At 37.5% G+C, this 19,682-nt stretch overlaps 1 protein-coding gene across 1 annotated transcript in view; it reads left to right on the top strand.

Moving 5' to 3' along the window:
• The window catches only part of Apool (apolipoprotein O like), a 63,553-nt gene extending 50,357 nt beyond the window's left edge, over positions 1-13,196 (top strand). The window contains exon 9 of the mRNA XM_028874758.2: positions 12,642-13,196. Within this exon, the coding sequence (XP_028730591.1) occupies positions 12,642-12,730 (89 nt within the window). The 3' untranslated portion in view covers positions 12,731-13,196. The remainder of the gene's footprint in view (positions 1-12,641) is intronic.
• The last annotated feature ends 6,486 nt before the right edge of the window (positions 13,197-19,682 follow it).

Genomic DNA, 19,682 nt, shown 5'->3' on the forward strand with positions numbered 1-19,682 from the left:
GAGCCCTGACTGTCTCTGCCCTAAGGTATTTAAAGAGATGCCAAGGGGTAGAGCAAAAGACCTCTCCCCAGCATAGCCATACGCAGACCATCTCAGACTCCTGCACTCAGGCCTGTGGTCCTAATCATCCTCTCTATGTGGACCTGCTGAGTAAAGCCACGAGGAACCTGAAAATGGGCTCCCACAGGTTCCCCTTTCTTAATATATAAAAAATAACTCATTATTAATGGCTTATAGCAATCTCCGTAGCTGTTACACCTCCCAGTATGGGAGTAGAGGATGATAAAGATGGCATTTCTCTTTTGAATTAGGTCCAAGGTGACTATAACAGTCTTTTTTTTCTAAACCAAAAACTCTTAATGCAATTGCAAACTTAAAGAATCCTGCATTTCATAATTACCAGTAACAGGTTATCATAAATATTGCTATATATAGTCACAATTCTCCCAATCTTACAACTCAAAGCAAACTCTTCACCATTTGAATTAACATATATGGTACTATATATAGTTACAATTTTCTCATTCTTAAAACTTTAAGTCTTAATAGAACCATTTGAATTTTCTTGCTAACAAAACAGGAAAAACTTCTGATGTATTCACATCAAACTTAAATATATTTCCTTAACTCCATGAAACCAGGGTGCATTAATATCAACAGGTTAAACATAATTTCTACAAACATACTTTCAATCTTAATTCACTCATAACTCCTCCTTTTCTCTATAATTTTTTAAACAATCTCAAACCTAGTTAGAAAAACCCAAACTTACACAATTCCTACAAACCCATATTAAAATGCAATATTCTCAGTCTAACCATTAACACTTTGAAAACTTTTAATAAAACATCCAAAAGCAGTTTCTTAATAAAACTCTTTACACTTTAAAAGTAGTCTCATAGCCGGGCAGTGGTGGTACACGCCTTTAATCCCAGCACTTGGGAGGCAGAGCCAGGCGGATCTCTGTGAGTTTGAGGCCAGCCTGGGCTACCAAGTGAGTTCCAGGAAAAGGCGCAAAGCTACACAGAGAAACCCTGTCTCGAAAAAAAAACCAAAAAAAAAAAAAGTAGTCTCTTAGTATACTCCATTTGCATTTCTTAATAAAAACATTAATCTACTCAAATAATTTAATTAAATTAAATAAATTAAATAGAGTAAGGAATATTAACTCTACCTTTTCTTTATAATTCTTTAAGCAAAATCTCAAGCCTAGTTAGAAATCCCAAACTTTTCCATTTAAACAGTACCATTTGTAACACAAAACCAGTTCTATAAGTAATTCCATTTTTACAAAAACATTTCCATAAAATAGTTCCATTTTTAACACAAAACAATTCATGAATCAGTTAATAAAGCATATGTGCATGCACAAAACTGCATCTTGAGTCTGGGTAGAAACAATAAATTTCTTCATTTAAACAGTTCCATTTTTAACACAAAATAATTCCAGAAAACAGTTCCCAGGTCATTACTATAAGTAAATTCAAAATTGTCCCATTGCAATGAAATCACTATTGTTCATTTCATTTCTTAAGTTCCAAAATTCAAATAATAGATTCTGGTATGAGCCTTCCAAATAGGAAGAAATCCATAACAAAAATCTTTGTAGTTTTATCTCATTTTTTTTAAGTTCAAAAAGTTCAAAAAATTAAATTCTGGTATCAGACTTTCACTTCCAAATATGAAGAGACGTTTTACAACCAAAATTTTGCAGTTAACAATTTTAGTTCAAACAAGCGTCTCTACAACTTTCATTCTCAAGCCAGAGACTTTTTTAGTTACACTAATATTTTAAACTGCACCATTTTTGCTGTTAGCTCAGGTTTTTCTGTGTTGCATTGATTTTCCATGGAACTCAGCTGCAGATGCCTTGTGCTTGTTCTGGCATCCACCATTTTAGCTTCTTAGTGGCTTCTGGAGCTTTGAAACCACTCAGACTGCCTGCTTTGCAATCTACTAGGACACTAACTTCTGTATCTTAGGTTTTTTTTTTTAACCATGTACATTAAGCATAGATTCACAACATTTACACTTTTTTACAAATTCATATAACATACCTTGCAAAGCATTTAGACTCATATTCAACATTTACACGTTTTTACAAACTCATATATAACATTAACATCTACTTATTTATACTCCTTAAGGAAACTATAGAACTACTTTAGCGGATATATTTCTCATTTACCTCTTATATTCATCTTTTACAACTAGCATCTTCTTACAAGCTTGTTGCTACATGTCTTAAGACAACCTTAGATACTCCTTGCAAGCTTATATCCTTAAAGAAACTCTATAGATCTATTTTACAAACTTATATAGGGCTACTATTAGCATATATCTAACTTAGCAAACACCTAAAGATTTAATTTTCTACTTCTTACTGCTGTGGATATCATTCTATATAAATAAAACACTGATGGCCAGTGACCAGACAGGAAGTATAGGCAGGACAAGGAGAGAGGAGAATTGGGGAAACAGGAAGAAGGGGAGAGACACTGCAGCCACCGCCAGGAGAAGCAGCATGTAAAGATGCCGGTAAGCCACCAGCCACGTGGCAAGGTACAGATTTATAAAAATGGGTTAATTTAAGATAAAAGAACAGTTAGCAAGAAGCCTGCCACGGCCATACAGTTTATAAGTAATATAAGCGTCAGAGTGATTATTTTATATGTGGATTGTGGGACTGCGGGGCTTGGTGGAAGCTGGAGAGAAGCCCTCCAGCAACATCTTACTCTTAATTATTATCACTATCTCTATTAGAAAGATTCTTTTAACTAGACAGGAAGTACGCATATCATTTCTAAAGTTCAGAGCTTACAGACAGCTTTGATATTCCAAAAGTTCTTGATAGACTGAAACAAGAGTGTAATTCTTTAATGGCTCTCTTAACTCTGGGATTTAGTGACTTCTGTTGCTATGCATTTCAGATGTTTTATAACAACTTTATTAAGAGCTATGTCAGTTTACCGCAAACCCAAAAAAAAGAAAGAAAAACCTTGTAAGAAATATTCTGTTTCTGAATTGCTTAACTGGCAACTCAATTTCCCAACAGGGGAAGATAGTTGTCTAAATTGGAATGGGGTTCTAGACCTGCATCTTTCAACAATTCTGAAAACATTGCTGAAACTTACTTTCAATAGTCTCAAACTCCTCAGTAGTCTGGAAGCCTCTTTATTCTCCTACTATCCCCAGACTGCAAGATGGAACCTTGATATCAGGAAAATTGATTTAGCTGCTTTTTACACTCAGACTCTGATATAATTTTCTACCTTCTTAATTTTTTTTTATTTTACAACACCATTCAGTTCAACATAATAGTCACAGATTCCCCTGTTCTCCCCCTCTCGCCCCCCTCCCCCTCCCCCCAGCCCACCCCCCATTCCCACCTCCTCCAGATCAAGGTCTCCCCCAGGACCGGGATCGACCTGGTAGACTCAGTCCAGGCAGGTCCAGTCCCCTCCTCCCAGACTGAGTCAAGCGTCCCTGCATAAGTCCCAGGATTCAAACAGCCAACTCATGCAACGAGCCCAGGACCCGGCACCAACACACAGCTGCCTCCCAAACAGATCAAGCCAAATGACTGTCTCACCCTATTCAGAGGGCCTGACCCAGTTGGGGGCCCCTCAGCCTTTGGTTCATAGATCCTGTGCTTCCATTCATTTGGTTATTTGTCCCTGTGCTTCTTAATTTTAAAGCTGTATTTTCCATGAGTTCTTTAACAATGCTGATGTTTTGATAGATTTTTATTAACCCAGTATTTCTACCAAAACTGCTACTTTTCAAAGGAGTCAAGAACATAGATGTTCTTTCAGGAAACATATCCTTCGTTAGCTTACTGAGAAAGCATTTTCATCATTTCTTTTCATTAGCTTTAACCCTTGTTATTGTTATTAGCAGCTGTGATATTTAGCATTTATTTTTTATTAGGAACTTTCAGGTGAAGCAACTCTATTTCGTAAGACAGCTAGATTTTCTGAAGTTTGTTTCTCATCTATAAGGCAGTCATTTCTTTTGGAATGTCTGTTTCTTTGTCTTATTAGATTTGCAAAGGAATCATTCATTGCAGGTTGTTTGGTCAAAAGGCAAAGAACTTTTTTATTTTCCACTAAGTTTCTTCATAGCTAAGACAATGTTCAGTATATAACTGATTTCCCTTGTTTTAAGGATTTTAAAGTGGCTTGTTTGCTCTTATAGGTAGCTTTTTGTCTAATCTGAGTCCTCAAGAGGCAAGATTAAGCTTTCTAGCATTGCTTTGAGAAGAAATTTTATTCTGAGCTGAAAACATTTTGGACAGTATCACCATCTTTAGCTGAAAAACTACATTTCCCAGAATGCATTTCTCTTCATCAGCTCACTGTCAAGAGATAGCTTATGGACTCCATTTCCCATAGTTCTTTTCCAGGTCCAAAAGTCACTTATGAAGTTTTTGCCTGGGAGGTTTGAACCAAGTTTTTTTGCTTTTGCAGTGGGAGATTTGAACAAGCATTTTAAGTTTTCAATTACAGAACATTGTGAGATTTCTGTTCTCTTCTCAGCTGGCTTCAACAGGTGTCTCTGCTTTATCCGACACTGGCCCCGGATCAGAACCGCACCTTAGCATGAATTGAGGCTGGCATTCCTGATAGCAACTTTCCTCAGGGCTTGTGTTTGCTGTAGCCAGTCAGTGAAAAACAAAAGCATTTACAACAGCTTTTCCATAGCTCCTTCAGAGTTTTTTTTTCCCCACTGATCTTATTCTCATTTTGCTTGTTCCTTCCCCCTCAGATGCAGAGCTTCAGCTATCTGTCTGCGGCTCTGTACCTCTGCTAGCTGCCTTTGGAGGTAGGGGCTCCCCCGCCCCATCTGCCTCAAACTCTAACAGCTTTTCTCAGGTCATGCATTTTCTGGGGCAGAATCTGTCCCTTCTCCTTTTCTTCAGAGAGTGTTTTTCCCTGACAGTTCCCATTTTGGTCTCAGTTTATTCCCTCTGCCCCAGAAACAGTTTTTGACACTAAAGTGGCGGCTTTCCCTGCTACTGAAGGTAGGGGCTTTTTGGCTGTTTCTGTTTTCAGGGTCTGTGAGGTTTGTGTTCATAAATCAAGCTTCTGCTTTTTTTTAACAAGGGAGGTTTTTGTTCCCCCTAAACTCGCATTTATGACAGGTGTTTTGCCTCATCAGGCCTTCACTTGGCCCAGCCCCTCAGTGGGTTGCGTTTGTTTTGTCCAGGTGCTCAAGAACAGAGCTTTTGCCAGAGAAAATCACCCCTTAGGGCTACGCTCCCTCATCTCACCAAAACAAAGCTTTCTGGTTAGAAAAGAAAGCTTTACTCCTGGATAGTTCTCCATTCTGCCCTGGCTGGCCTCTTTCCCCAGACAACTTCTGACTCGGCAGCATGACTGCTTCAGACACAGTTCAGGTCTACTGCTTTCCCAGAAAGGTCTTTTCTCTGATAGGAAAGCTTTTCTCAGATTTCTTTTTGCAGCTGTGGACCTATCAACCCGGAACTTGTGGGAAAACGGACAACTATGCTGTTCCCACTGGCTTTAGCTTTGTTCTTTAGCAATTTCCCCCTGGGTCCTGCACCTTCCTGCCTCAGCTCTGTGCTCAAGGAACCTAGTATGCCCCAAATGCACTCCAGCTTGGAGAGACTGCTGGCTAGTTGCTTCTCAGTTGTTGGTTAGAAGCTAGGATACAATGCTTAACAGAGTTTGCATTGCTTCAGGAGATCTTTGCATAAGGTCAATTAGGAGCACCCTTTCATTCGGACAAGTCCTCAAACAAAACCCTTGATGCCTCAATTCAGCTGTAACTGAAAAGCTTGGCTTTTTTGCTTTTCCCATGTAAACAGTTTCCTGCTCTATTGGGCTCTTTGTGGCTCTTTACCTACACTCTCCCAAGTGTTTCCTCAGGGTATTCTGACCCACTGCCTTTTATTTTACTAGCTTGAAGAGACAGAGCTAAGAAGAGGGGTTTTTAGGAACTGATCTCTGCCTCCTGCATTGCAGGGAGGATTTTTAAAGCTTGAAAGAAAGAACTTACAGAGGTTTTGCTGTCTTAAGAGGTTTATTGTTTTCCATTAGAGCTAATCACAGCTAATTCTCATACATTCACATTCAGGTGATTCTAATTTTTGTCCTTCTGCGTGAGAAAGTTAAAGGCTTAAAGTTTTTTTTAAGAGCTTTTAATTTGAGAAAGAAAGATTAAGGCTTTTTAGAGAGATTTTCCCCCCAAGTTTTTCAAGAAAACCTTTTTAGTTTAAGAGAAAGATTTTTTCCCCCCAAAACTTCTGAACTTTAACCTTTTTGGCTTTTTACACCTGCATTTTTGCCTCAGGGAGAAATCACTTTCTCCTGCCACTTGGACTTAGCATTTCCGCTGTCCCCAGGTCAAAAGCTTCCATAGGAAACTTTTTTCTTTCCGAAAAGCTCAAAGAAGAGCTTTTTTACTACTTGTAAAACTCAAAGAAAGTTTTTTCCCCCAGTTTGCGTTCATAGCCCCCAAAGTTAGAAAACTGAAGAGTCTTTCTGTCTAATTGCCTTATTTATCTTAAATTTTTTCTACACGATCTTATACTTCTAAGTTTTTCCTACACTATATTGCTACACTCTAATTCCTTATTTTTCACAGATAGAAATTGAGAAAAGGATAGAAGAGATTCTTGCGTTGCAGCATCAGACATCCTTCCAATCCATTTTTTTCCTTTTCTCTCGAGGATAAAAACCCCTGCCCCTTAATAATATATATAAAACATACTATATATATATTCCATAACATCAGGCATGCCCTCTTTTTCCACTGGCAGGGCCTGACAACACACTTTCACCAAAAACTCTGAAATAAAACTATTATTTTCCTGTAGCTGGAGAGCGTCTCTCCAGGTCCCACCAAGCCCCCACAGTCCCACAACCCACATATAAAATAATCACTCAGAGGCTTATATTATTTATAAACTGTATGGCCGTGGCAGGCTTCTTGTTATCTACTTCTTTTATCTTAAATTAACCCATTTCTATTAATCTATACCTTGCCACGTGGCTCGTGGCTCACCAGCATCTTCACATGCTTGTCATGGCGGGCAGCTGGCAGCATCTGTCTCCCTCAGCCTTCCACTTCCTGGAATTCTCCTCTCTCTTTGTTCTGCCTATACTTCCTGCCTGGCTACTGGACAATCAGCATTTTATTTATACAGAGTGATATCCACAGCATTTTACTTTGTCTTTAGTCCTCCCCAACCCTTTTTTTAGTCCCTGTTTGGGTACCATTCTACAGGGGTTTACCCACCAACCCCACAGTTCCCCAGAGTTTTCTTGAGTGTGAGCAGCAGGAAATATTAGATAGAAGGTTAGATTGTGGAGATAAACAGATAGAAAATAAAGGATAGCCTCAGAGGGCCTACCTAGAACCTATTCCAACCCGCCCTGACTATCTCTGCCCTAAGGTATTTATAGAAACACCAAGGGGTGAAGCAAAAGACCTCCCCCCAGCACAGCCAAGTGCAGATCATCTCAGACGCCTACACTCAGGCCCGTGGTCCAATCATCCTCTCTATACGGACCTGCTGGGTAAAGCCATGAGGAACCTGAAAACAGGCTTCCACACTTGGTAAAGGTGAAATAAAATACAGCTTAAAGTAGGATTCAAATCATTCCCACCTAATATTTTTCCTTATCCACCTGTGATCTGGAACCCTTTCCTATCTTGGATGTTGTACATGAAGAGCATTCTAAAGAGACTTGCAGTGGGCATGGGATACCAGTAATATTTGTGGTTATTATATATCTTAGTTCATGCTACTATAAATAGGAATATTATAGTCTGCATTGCTTTCATTCAAGAGAATGGAAGTTCAAGATCAGGGTGTCAGGATGGACAGGTTCATATGAAGGCATTCTTCTGGCTCCTAGGCAATTGATGTCTTGTATCCTCACATGGTAGAGAAGAGAACCAAGCATATTGTCAGAACACTTTACACAGCACAAATTCCACTCATAAGGACTTCATCACTTCATCTAATCCCGATTACCTCCCAGTGGCCTTGCCTCCTAGTACCATCACGTTGGTGGTTAGGGCTTTAATGTAACAATATATCTTTGAGGGTTAATTATCTCAACCTTAGAATTTAGCATTTCCCCATTTCACATGTAATCAAGAAATTCAATTTCATAAGAAACAGTAGTGATTATGATCACAGGTTTTAGGATAAGACTTGAAGGTGAATACCAAACCAGAATTTGAATAGTTCTATTACCTGGAACAAGATACTCACCATCATTTAGGTTCAGTTTCCCCATCTGCAATTCAGTTTCCTCATTCACAAAAAAAGAGAATAATAGTTCTTACATGTTTGCTGTGAGGGTTAAACTATCTGGCTCTCTGTCTCCTGTCTGTCTGTCTATCCATCCATCCATCTATCATCTATCAATCTATTTATCTATCATCTATCTATGTATCATCTATCTATCCATCTATCTATCTACCTATCTATCATCTATCTATCTATCATCTATCTATCACCTATATACCTATCTATCATCTATCTATCCATCATCTATCATCATCTATCTTTCTGTCTGTCTATCATCTATCTATCATCTATCCATTTGTATCTATCATCTATCTATTGATCTATTATCTATCTATCTACCTTTATCATGTACACACATACCCTGTCACAGTATCTCAATATGCGTTTCAGACTAGCCTTGAACTGCTGGAAGTCCTCCTGCCTCACCCTTTTCAGTGCTGAGTGAAGCCTCTATCCAGATAGATTATAGGAAAATGTTCCACAGGAAATTCTGTGCATTCAACATTTTAAGAATTTCTGAGGATTAGAATTCTAATTTAGTCTTTGATCAGACTGTGGACAAGAATATAAATTAAGGGAGTAAGTAGAATTGTTAGAGGACTTAGAAAATTTACATGCACTGTTAAGACAATCTGAAAGCAGATGACACATAAAATTGTTTGTCACATCCCTACTAATATCTCTGCTTAATACATTTAGAGGGATGGCCACAGTGGATAGGTTGCCCATGCCACAGTGGATAGCCCCACAACTATGCCCATACAGGCAATAATTGGACTCAGTGGATTATTTAAGAAGGAGGGGAGTGCAGTGGGTAGCCTTAATACTTCCCCCAATAGGGGAGGGAGGAAAAAAGGGAGGGGGGGAGGAGAAAGAGAAAGTGGGAGAGAGGGAGGCCTTGAAGTGGAAAGCGAGTTATATCAGGGGAGGGCCAGGAGAAGGTGAAGGGAGGGAGTTGGAAGTGGATATGATTAAGATACATTATATACATCTATGAAGGCTACTGATGATAGACAGGTTTTTTTTTATACATGCATGCACATATAGGCAGCACTAACAGGACTTAGTGGTTTATCAAAAATAAATAAATAAAAGAGCTAGAGAGTTTGTTCAGCAGTTAAGAGCATTGATGGCTCTTATAGAGTACCCAGGCTTGACTCTATCACCCACATGGCAGTTCATAACTGTAACTCCATTTACAGGGGATCCCATGCCCTCTTCTGGCTTTTGTGGATACCAGGCATGCATGTGGTATGCCAATATACACCCAGTCAAACAACCATTTATAACACTGATGATAATAATAATATGAAGTTGGGGACATGATGGGAAGATATGGAGGTGGGAAATGGGAGGCAGGTAATTCTCATATTATTGTTCACATATATGAAATTCTCCCCACCTGTAGATGGAAAGCAACAGCCAATTATTGGCTACTGAGAAAGGGAAAAAATCTGTTTTCTCCAGGGACAAGTCCCAGACAAGTTATCAGATCCCTTGTGGCCAACCGTAAACATGTGTATGTATGAGCAATAATGGAATATGGTGTGTGTATGTGTGTGTGCATTACTGAAGATTAATAACAGTAATTGATTTCTTAGAGTCTCTTTAGATTTCTGTATATGTCTAAACCAGAATTTATGGCCACAATTATCACTCAAAGGAGATAGAAAAATTAATGAATGTAACAATAATGAAAGAGATTATGAAATTGAGAGTGGCCTTTACACGGGAGGAGTTAGAGGATGAGGGAGTGGAAATAATATAAACACAGTACTCAAAAGCTAAAAATTTAAATAAACAAAATTCTCAAAAATAAAGAAAATTTCAAAATGTTAAAGCTTAAAACTTTTCACATTATTGAGCAGAGGCTGCCACCACGTGGCAGGGAAATGAATTTCAGAAAAGCTGACAAGCACAAAAGCACCAGCATTTCTTTACACCTTTTTAGACCATTTCCAAATGAAAAATATGTATGTATGTATTTATGGTTATATTTAGATATTTTAAAATATTATCTAGCAGCATAATTAATGCCTACTATAATTTTCAAGTAGTGCCAGTTGAAAATATATTAAGATAATCTGTAAGGTAATATGAAAACTTCTGTGATTTCTTTTGGTAATAAAAATGTAAACATAATATTCTTGTGGTTTGTCACATACATTTACTACTGAATAAAATGTCCATTTTTTTAGAGATTAGTAAAGATATAGACATTTTTTCTTAATCTCACTTGATAGCTCACTAGTCTTATAGACCCCCCAAAAGGACCTCAGATTTAAACAACCCCTTATGTATGGAGAACAGTACTAAAGTCGTGGGTGCTGTTTATGACCTGATTAAGACTTTTAAATATAGTTGATCATAATACCATATATAAGTGCCACTCTTTATAAAGTAGAAAATGTTTCTGGAAATATGGGCATAAGATAAATCATTGTGGTCACATTTATTTCTTCCCTTTGTTTTAATCATAAAACAGAAAATAAAATTCTGTGAGCAAAATATATGGCTCACTAAAATTATAAAATCATTTAAAAATGATTCAGACATTGAAAATAATTAAAAAAAAACAATGATAGATATATGTTCCAGAGACTAGAAAATTTAAACCTTTGTTGTTAAATAAATGACTGCTTTTGATATCTTAAGACAAGATACCCTAACCCTTATCATTTTCTAAGTAAACTTCCTTTTATAAACAAGAATTTTTTTTACTAGTTTGTTGTTTCTTGCCTACTTACCATGCACAAGATAGTATATGCATCATGCTGCTCCCATCATCCTATCTAATGCTAAAAGTAAGTATGTGATATTGTTACTATACTAACCTCCATTTTCAGAAACGCTAGGACTCAGTAGGAGTCTGACAAGCCTGGATTCAGTCTGGCTCCCCCACTTAGCAGCTGAATGATAGTAGTCAAATTAATCTCTCTAAATTAAAATCTCCTCTGTCAAATGTGAATAATGCAGGAATGCATTGCTTAATGACATGGATAAATTCTGATGAATATGCCATTAGATGACTTCACCATTGTGGAAACACTGCTATGTGTGTACACAAACTAGTTAGCATAGGTCAGGATACAATGTGACTTATATCAACGTAAACCCCAAATGTGTGATGCCTTGGGCTACATCTTGCCTGACATACAATTAGCTTGTTAAGCTAACTATTAAGTCACATTAATAAATCTAAGGATCAGTTTTCAACTCAAGCACACGAAATCCATCAATAACTATGAATACAGTTTAAGCTCCCTGACCTTAGAAACAACAACTTCAATTGGCCTATAAGATATCGCTTTCTCTTGGTTCTTTTTGTTAATATTTCTGTTATACTCTCTTAATCTTAACCTGAAAAGGTTACAGTATCCCAAAGAATTCCCTTCTTGTACTTATCTGGGTATAGATAACGCTACCTAGCTCCATGGTTTTAAATGTTGTATAGGTGGAGCTGCTATAAACCAGTTAAGTCCTCCTGTGAACTGTACTGACACATTTCTTTTCTAGCTGCCTACCCAATATTTCTACTCGTATGTTGGATAAGTAATTCAGATTCAGCACTTCACAAATTTAACATTTCATTTGCTTTTCCTCAAAACTACTTATATCACATTTTTTTTTCTGGCTCAATAAATGTCAGCTCCATTTTTCTAGTTTCTCAAAGTAAAACAGTCAGCCCCTTTAGAAAATCCCATCCATTTTACCTTCAGAGTTATTTAGAGTATAGTCCTTTCTGACAATTCTCACAACTGTCACAAAAGAAACCCTTCAGGGTGCAATGCAATGTCTTCTTATCTGCTATGCTTACTTCTTTCTTTGTTCCTCTATGGTCTCTTTTACTTAGGTAAACATTCTCTTATTAAACACTGCTATGTCACTCATCTACTTAAAATAGCCCGTCAATGTAAACTAAAAGGTGACTCTGAACTAGCCGGAGCTCCTCTTCTATTACTCGCCGACACCCATTTGTCTGCTGTATTCCAGCCATATTGTATTATGTCCTCACACTTCCTTGTCTTTAGGTCATCCTAGAAGTCACTTCTCACAGATGTCTACAGAACCCATGTCTGTATCTCCTTTGATTCTTTGCTCAAATATCACCTTTCTAGAAACCCTTTCTAATAATATTATTTCAAATTGGAAATTACCCCAACACTTCATGTGTCCCTCCATGATTTTGTGTTCTGTGCAGTACCTAACCATCATACGATGTACTATATATTTTACTTACCTTGTTTATCTTACCCATGTTAGGCTCATATTGAAGAGATTTTATGTTTTCTTCACTGCTGTATTCCCAGTACCAAATATAAATGTCTTCTTTTTTACTCTAATACTTTATTAGGCACAGCACAGTTTATACCTGACCCCAAGCTCATGGATCACGGGCAGTCTCATCCAGAAGATAAAGATATGTACAGCACTAGAAGCTGAAATCGACTGCAGTGGGAGCCTGCATAGAGAACCACAAGGTGTACCAAGTGACGACAATGGTTAAAAATCATGTGATGAATGGGTAACTGACAGCATGACTAGAAATTGTCCCGTGGCATTTTAAAATAAACATTTTGGCCAATGATAGACGTGGTTAAAACTCAAAATAATGAATACAACACAAGTAATATTAAGAGATTGATGAGGCAACCAAAGTAGAAGTACTAGGAGTATATTTCATGACTTGTAAGAGAATTTATTAGAAAGCAAAATAAAGTGAAGATATAAATGTCAGTAAGACTAAAACCTGAAAATATGCATATGTAAATATACATATACATGTTTATGCATATGAATCTGCTTCAGTTTTCCCAATTATTGCCAGTTAACTTAGAATGGTAGATAGAAGGATGTGTTCTTTTTTCCCAGAGCTGGAATAAAATATCCATATTTTATGGCACATGAACTTGGGTTTATGTCTTTGTTTTATTTAGTTTAACTACTCTTATATGCCTGAAAACATCTGTTTAAAAGGACTAGACCATATACTACATTTTCCTAATATTGCTTAGCAATTTTGCTACTGCTTCCTAGGTATTATGCTTTTCTGTTTCATTCCTCTCAGGCCTCTTAAACCCATCAAAGTTGTCTGTTTTCTATTACATAGAGCAGAAATGTATAATTCTTAGATCTGACCATTCGCAACGAGCCATCTAAATTCCAGAGTTACTCTTTGTACTCATTCTTTGCACCCTTTCCTAAGACTAGTGCTTCTTCTCAGATTTCTGATTTTCCATTTTTACAGGACTCTATTTCATCCTGTTTAACCTTCAGTCTTTGTTTTCTCTTTTCAATCAGTTCTGTCCCTCAACTGGTAAATAGATTTAGTTTTGTTTTGTTTTTTAAGAAAATCCAAAAGCACAGTAAAAAAACAAAAAACAAAAAAACAAAACAAAATATAACTCAGCCTCTTCTCTCAAACTGTCTTTTCTCTTGAGTTTCTTTCTATAATTTCCTGTACATCTTTTAAAAGCTATTAATGTGCAAATGAAGGGGAGCACATTGATTATCGATAATGTTTTAATGGGCATTACAACCATGAGGTGTTAGTTAGTTAGGAGACTGGCAAGTATTGTTTGATTCTTCAGGATGCTTCAAAGCTGAGTCACTCCTAACACACTGCCTGGAGTACTTTACGATAGACCCTCCCTTTCTTACTGTATCAGCATCTGACATGTTGATGAGCTCAGACCTTGTTTTCTACTTTGCTGTCAATTAATTTTCATAATAAGTAAACACAAAGCTGGAGAGATGGCCTGGCAAGTCAAAGTGTTTTCCCTGAAGCCTGATGACCTGAGTTAGAGCCCCCTCAAACGCACATGGTGCAATGAGCAATGAGAGAACTGAATCTTACAGGTTATCCTGTGACCTGCACACAAAGGCAGTGACATGCTCGTGTGCACATGATAAATACTTTTTTTCTTTTGGTTTTTTGAGATGGGATTTTACTGTGTAACAGCCTTGGCTTTCCTGGAACTAGCTCTGTAGACTAGGCTGGCCTCAGACTCACAAACATGTACTGGTATTAAAGGTGTATGCCTACCACTGCCCAGCTAAATAAGTGTTTTTAAGTAAACATAGTCCTTTACTATTTTTTGTTTGTTTATTTGCTTTGGTTTTTGTTATTTTTGAGGCAGGGTTTCTCTATTTAACAGCTCTGGCTGTCCTGGAAATTGCTTTGTAGGTCAGGCTGGCCTCAGAGATCCACCTGCCTCTGCCTCCCAAGTGCAGGGATTAAAGGAGTGTATCACCACTACCCAGCCCCTCATTATTAGTTTTTCTACCATGGCTTCTACAACATCTCTAAATAAAGCAGAATACAAATATAAAAATTATTATTTTTTTTCCCCGAGACAGGGTTTCTCTATGTAGCTTTGCGCCTTTCCTGGAACTCGCTTTGGAGACCAGGCTGGTCTCGAACTCACAGAGATCCGCCTGCCTCTGCCTCCCGAGTGCTGGGATTAAAGGCGTGAGCCACCACCGCCGGGCCACAAATATAAAAATTATAAATGAAGGAAGATTGCTCAGTGAAAACTAGATTTTTTTTAAGGCAAATAGTAAGGCATTCTGTATAATTTAAAGGGAATTTGTGTGAGCTTTCAAAGACTATAATTTGAAAAGGCCTTATATGCAAAACCATCCTGCAAAATTGGATACATATCAAGTATTGTATATTAAGGACAAAACATCCAGGCGGTGGTGGCGCACGCCTTTAATCCCAGCACTCGGGAGGCAGAGGCAGGCGGATCTCTGTGAGTTCGAGACCAGCCTGGTCTCCAAAGCGAGTTCCAGGAAAAGCGCCAAAGCTACACAGAGAAACCCTGTCTCAAAAAGACCAAAAAACAAACACAAACAAACAAACAAAAAAAAAAAACAGCAGAACTGAAAAATTGTCTTTTGAACAAATTTAGGTTTTAAGTTATAACTCCTATGAATTATATTGTTACATTGCAATAGCTAGTTCTTTGACAGCTTATTTAATAGCAAAATGAAAAGCATTTGCTTATAGTGAGTTTCTTAAACAATGTGTAGAGAGTGTGACAAATGCAGCACCCTCAGAAAGGGGATGAGAGTTCTACAATAAATGTGTCTCATGAGAGCAGTCAGGCAAATTTAAGAAATGGTAAGGTCTGTTGAGAGAAGTTTGGCAGTAGACCCACTGATCATACAAATATGGTTGAAGTTGATATTTTAATGATGGTGTTGATGACAAATAGAATGTCTCTGAGGAAGAGTGCAGCCAAATCAAGAGATTTATATGAAGCAGTAGTACATATTAAAAGAATTTTCCTTATCCATTGTCAGCATATGTAGTATAGTTACTGACAGTATCCCAGCAGTGGGAGATAAAAGATAGGAATTTATGAAGTTAATATAAGATAATGAAATTGCTTCCTCAAATTCATGTCTAATGAAGTGTCTTTGCATAGCACACCAACAAATTTTGTGTGCAGAACCATTGAAATGGGGCCAAGAGATTGTCTAGTGGGTCAAAGGCTTGTTGTGAAAGCATGGAGAACTGAGTCTGAATCTTTAGAAACCTAGGAATACCAAGTGCAGCAGTGTACCTCTGTCACCTCTGTGTTGCTACATTCTTACTACAAGAGGGGATGCTATAACATGAATCTTCAAAGGTCTTATAATAAAAAACCCAGAGCCAGATATTGGTGTGAAAACTGTAAGATCAGAGAAGCAGAACAACCAGCCACTAGATTACCTCTGCAAAATCTTCAGCCTCAAGAGAGAGTTCCTGTTCATCATGCCTTATATTTTTCTGTGTTCGGCCATATTACTTCCTGGGATTAAAGGCATGTGTCAGCACTGCCTGGTTCTGTTTCTCTCACATAGTCCAGTGTGGCCTCGAATTCACAGAGATCCAAATGGATCTCTGCCTCTCGAGTGACAGGATTAAAGGTGTGTGTCACCATTGAACTCTATGTCTAATCTAGTGACTGGCTCTGTCCTCTGATCCCCAGGTAAGTTTTATTGGGATACACAGTATATCACCACAGGATGTGGAGATATGAGGACCCCGGAAGTTTGTGGCATAGCTAGCCTGATGTATGCAATAGAAAAGAACAAGAAATATATCTCAAACAATTTTTGTTCACTACAAATGTACTTGTAGCATAGATGTGCCCACACTCACACATTAATGTATACACATATATGCACATTCATGAAAGTTTTTTAAGTATTAAAAATGGATAGTATTGCCGGGCGGTGGTGGCACATGCCTTTAATCCCAGCACTCGGGAGGCAGAGGCAGGCGGATCTCTGTGAGTTCGAGGCCAGCCTGGACTACCAAGTGAGTCCCAGGAAAGGCACAAAGCTACACAGAGAAACCCTGTCTCGAAGAAAAAAAAAAAAAAGGATAGTATCATGTACAAGATCAAGCCAGTCAAAATTCCAACATAGATAGGAGACCTGCTCCCCCCTACTACCCCTCTATGTTGAGGTCCTACCCCCATCCAAGGAGCTATGGTCCACTGATTGCTGCTAATAGAGGGAGCATCACTTTCTCTTGGCGATATGACCCGTGGTAGGTTGCTCATGCCCCATTGGATGGCCTATACCCATTTGCATGTAAGCAGCATTAATTAGACTCTGTTATTAATAACAAAAATAATATAATGTGAAGTTAGGAGGGAGAGCATAAAGGAGAGTTGGAGGAAGTAGTGGTGGATGGATGTGGTCAGAATACATTGTATAGATGTATGGAACAAGGACAGCAACAATAGACATGGCAAACTTGTTAGGGAAAAGCTCAGGAGGCATCAACCCAACCCAAAGAACTACAGGCAATGAAGGATGCTGAGAGCAGGAGAAATAATCTTCCTCAGGGAAGAGCACACCAGTAGGTTATCCAATACTGATGGGTCAACCTTGAAAACACAAGTTACACTATACAGACTGAGCAGGTTGTCCTTATGTACTTAGGAATGTGTGTGTGTGTGTGTGTGTGTGTGTGTGTGTGTGTGTGTGTAAGAGCAATTAATGAAAAAAGAGGCCATAAATTTGAAAAAGAGCAAGAAGTGGTGTATGGGGGAATTTTGAGGGAGTAAAGGGAAGGGGGGATGATATAATTACATTATAGTTTCAAAAAAATTAAAAGCAGAGAAAAGTAAAATCTTTTTAAAAAATGTGTATTTTATTTAAAGCAATCTTGAAATTCTAATTTCATAATTCCCCCTCCCCTTTCCTTCCTGAAAATTCCATATATCATTCCTTGTTCTCTTTCAATGTTATGGCTTCTTTTTTCATTAGTTGTTGTTATGCTTGTACGTGTTTGTATCTGTGTGTGTGTGTGTCTGTGTGTGTGTGTGTGTGTTCCTAAATATATAAATACAACTTGCACTGTCTGTACATCACTTTTTTAAATCCTGAATTTCATAAGACCCAAAGGAATAAATTATCACCGGTTGACGGGAATTCCTTTAAAATGTTGATTTTGACATGGTGGTGTTATTTACTTTCAGAAATAAGGTGGTTTGAGGCCAAATGTTTAAAAAAAAATGATTTGTGAAGCATTATCAGGTCCTTTATGGGATCACATAGAAAATTTGTGCCAGAACTTAATGATGAAAACTAGTTTACAGACTTACCAATTTCAGGTATTTAACTTATTGAAGTGATATAAATATGTATTTTCAAGGTAAAAAATCAACTTATCAGGACAGTTTGTCAAATTATAACAGTGTTCCAAATGAAAGTGAAATTATGTCATGTTGTCATGTTGGCTAAACATGATTCCCAGAGCTCTAAAAATTATGTAACCTTGTTTTTTTAAATTTGATACAAGAATGTGAAAACAGATTTTAAAATTTCTGAAAAATTTAGGCTGGGCGGCGGTGGTGGTGCACGCCTTTAATCCCAGCATGAGGGAGACAGAGGCAGGTGGATCTCTGTGAGTTCAAGGCCAGCCTGGTCTCCAAAGCGAGTTCCAGGAAAGGCGCAAAGCAACACAGAGAAACCTTGTCTCGAAAAACCAAAAATAAATAAATAAATAAATAAATAAATGAATGAATAAATAAATAAATAAATTTAAATTAAAAATAAAAAAAATTTCTGAAAAATTTGTATATTTGTAACTCCAGTTTTAGCCAACATAATTGTTCCCTGACAATTTTCAAATGGAAATCATGGAGCTGAAATTTGACACTGAACTTAAAAGGTCATTTCTCTTTAGTAGATTTATAGATCCCATTTTGCTAGACTCAGAGTCCTTCACTTTTAGCACAATTCATGCCATTGCTCTTTGGGATCAGCTCCCTTTGTGAACAACTATTTCAAGAATGAAGCACACTAAAATAAAATTAGAACCAAGATACTTGATGAGCATCTGAGAACTCATTGAGAATTAGAGCTGCTTTGATACACTAGGTTTTCAAAGACAATGACAGATACCCAACTAGTTTTATGGTGTCATTTCAATTTTACTTTTATAATCAAACTTTAGTTTTTACATAAAAAGGGTAATCAATTCCCTGTCTAGCTTCCTGTCTTTTAACTTTTCTTGAACTTGGACCATTCTGGCTTCTTTACCTACTTGAATTCTTAGATCATTAATCACTGTTCACCATTCCCTCCTTGAAACTTACTTTTCCTTACTCTGAATTTCTTGTTATTCTTCATGTTTCTGTTGCGTTAAATCTCTTAAAGGCTGAGACTTCCCAGTTTCTATTCTTTGTGATCTTTCCTCATTCTCTATATGCTTTCATTTTTATTCAACCACCTTCTGGCTACAGAAACCATTTCTAAGTTATTATTCATATTATAGCCTCAGTCTTTCTCTAATACTATAGACCAACCTATATTTCTAATGAATATTTATATTGATTCAACATTTCAAAGGTTATTTCAATGTCATTGTGTCTAAAACTAAATGTCTACCTTCCCCATTCTAATTCTATCATTTTCTTGTTATATTTCATCATCACTCTCCTGAGAGCACAATAATGTACTAGCTATTCTGCACACCATCAACCTTCCTCTCTCTTCACAATGTCTTTTGCTTGCATGTGAACCAAGGAAAGAGCTTAAACAAGGATTGTATTTAAAACCAAAAACAAGGTAGCATAGGTATAATACAATGTTTCCTTGGTGACATCAAGACCTAGACTTTCCACACTGGTCTAAGCACATTTCAGAGTCACAGGATGACTGTTATACCAGAAGGGAACATGTTACATATCCAAAGTGGGAAGACAAGGGACAAGTGTACAGTATGCAGAGAGTACACCTGAGTTCTTTTCATCAGAAGATTTCTGTGTATATCTAAACCAGAACCTATATAGCTACAATATTCACTCAAAGAAGGTAGAAAATGATTTTTTTTCTTGTGGCGAGAAAGGCAAAATGTTAAAGATTAGAAATGGATGAGTTTGATTTA

The sequence above is a fragment of the Peromyscus leucopus genome, chromosome X, assembly GCF_004664715.2.
Source record: "Peromyscus leucopus breed LL Stock chromosome X, UCI_PerLeu_2.1, whole genome shotgun sequence".
Lineage (NCBI taxonomy): Eukaryota > Metazoa > Chordata > Mammalia > Rodentia > Cricetidae > Peromyscus > Peromyscus leucopus.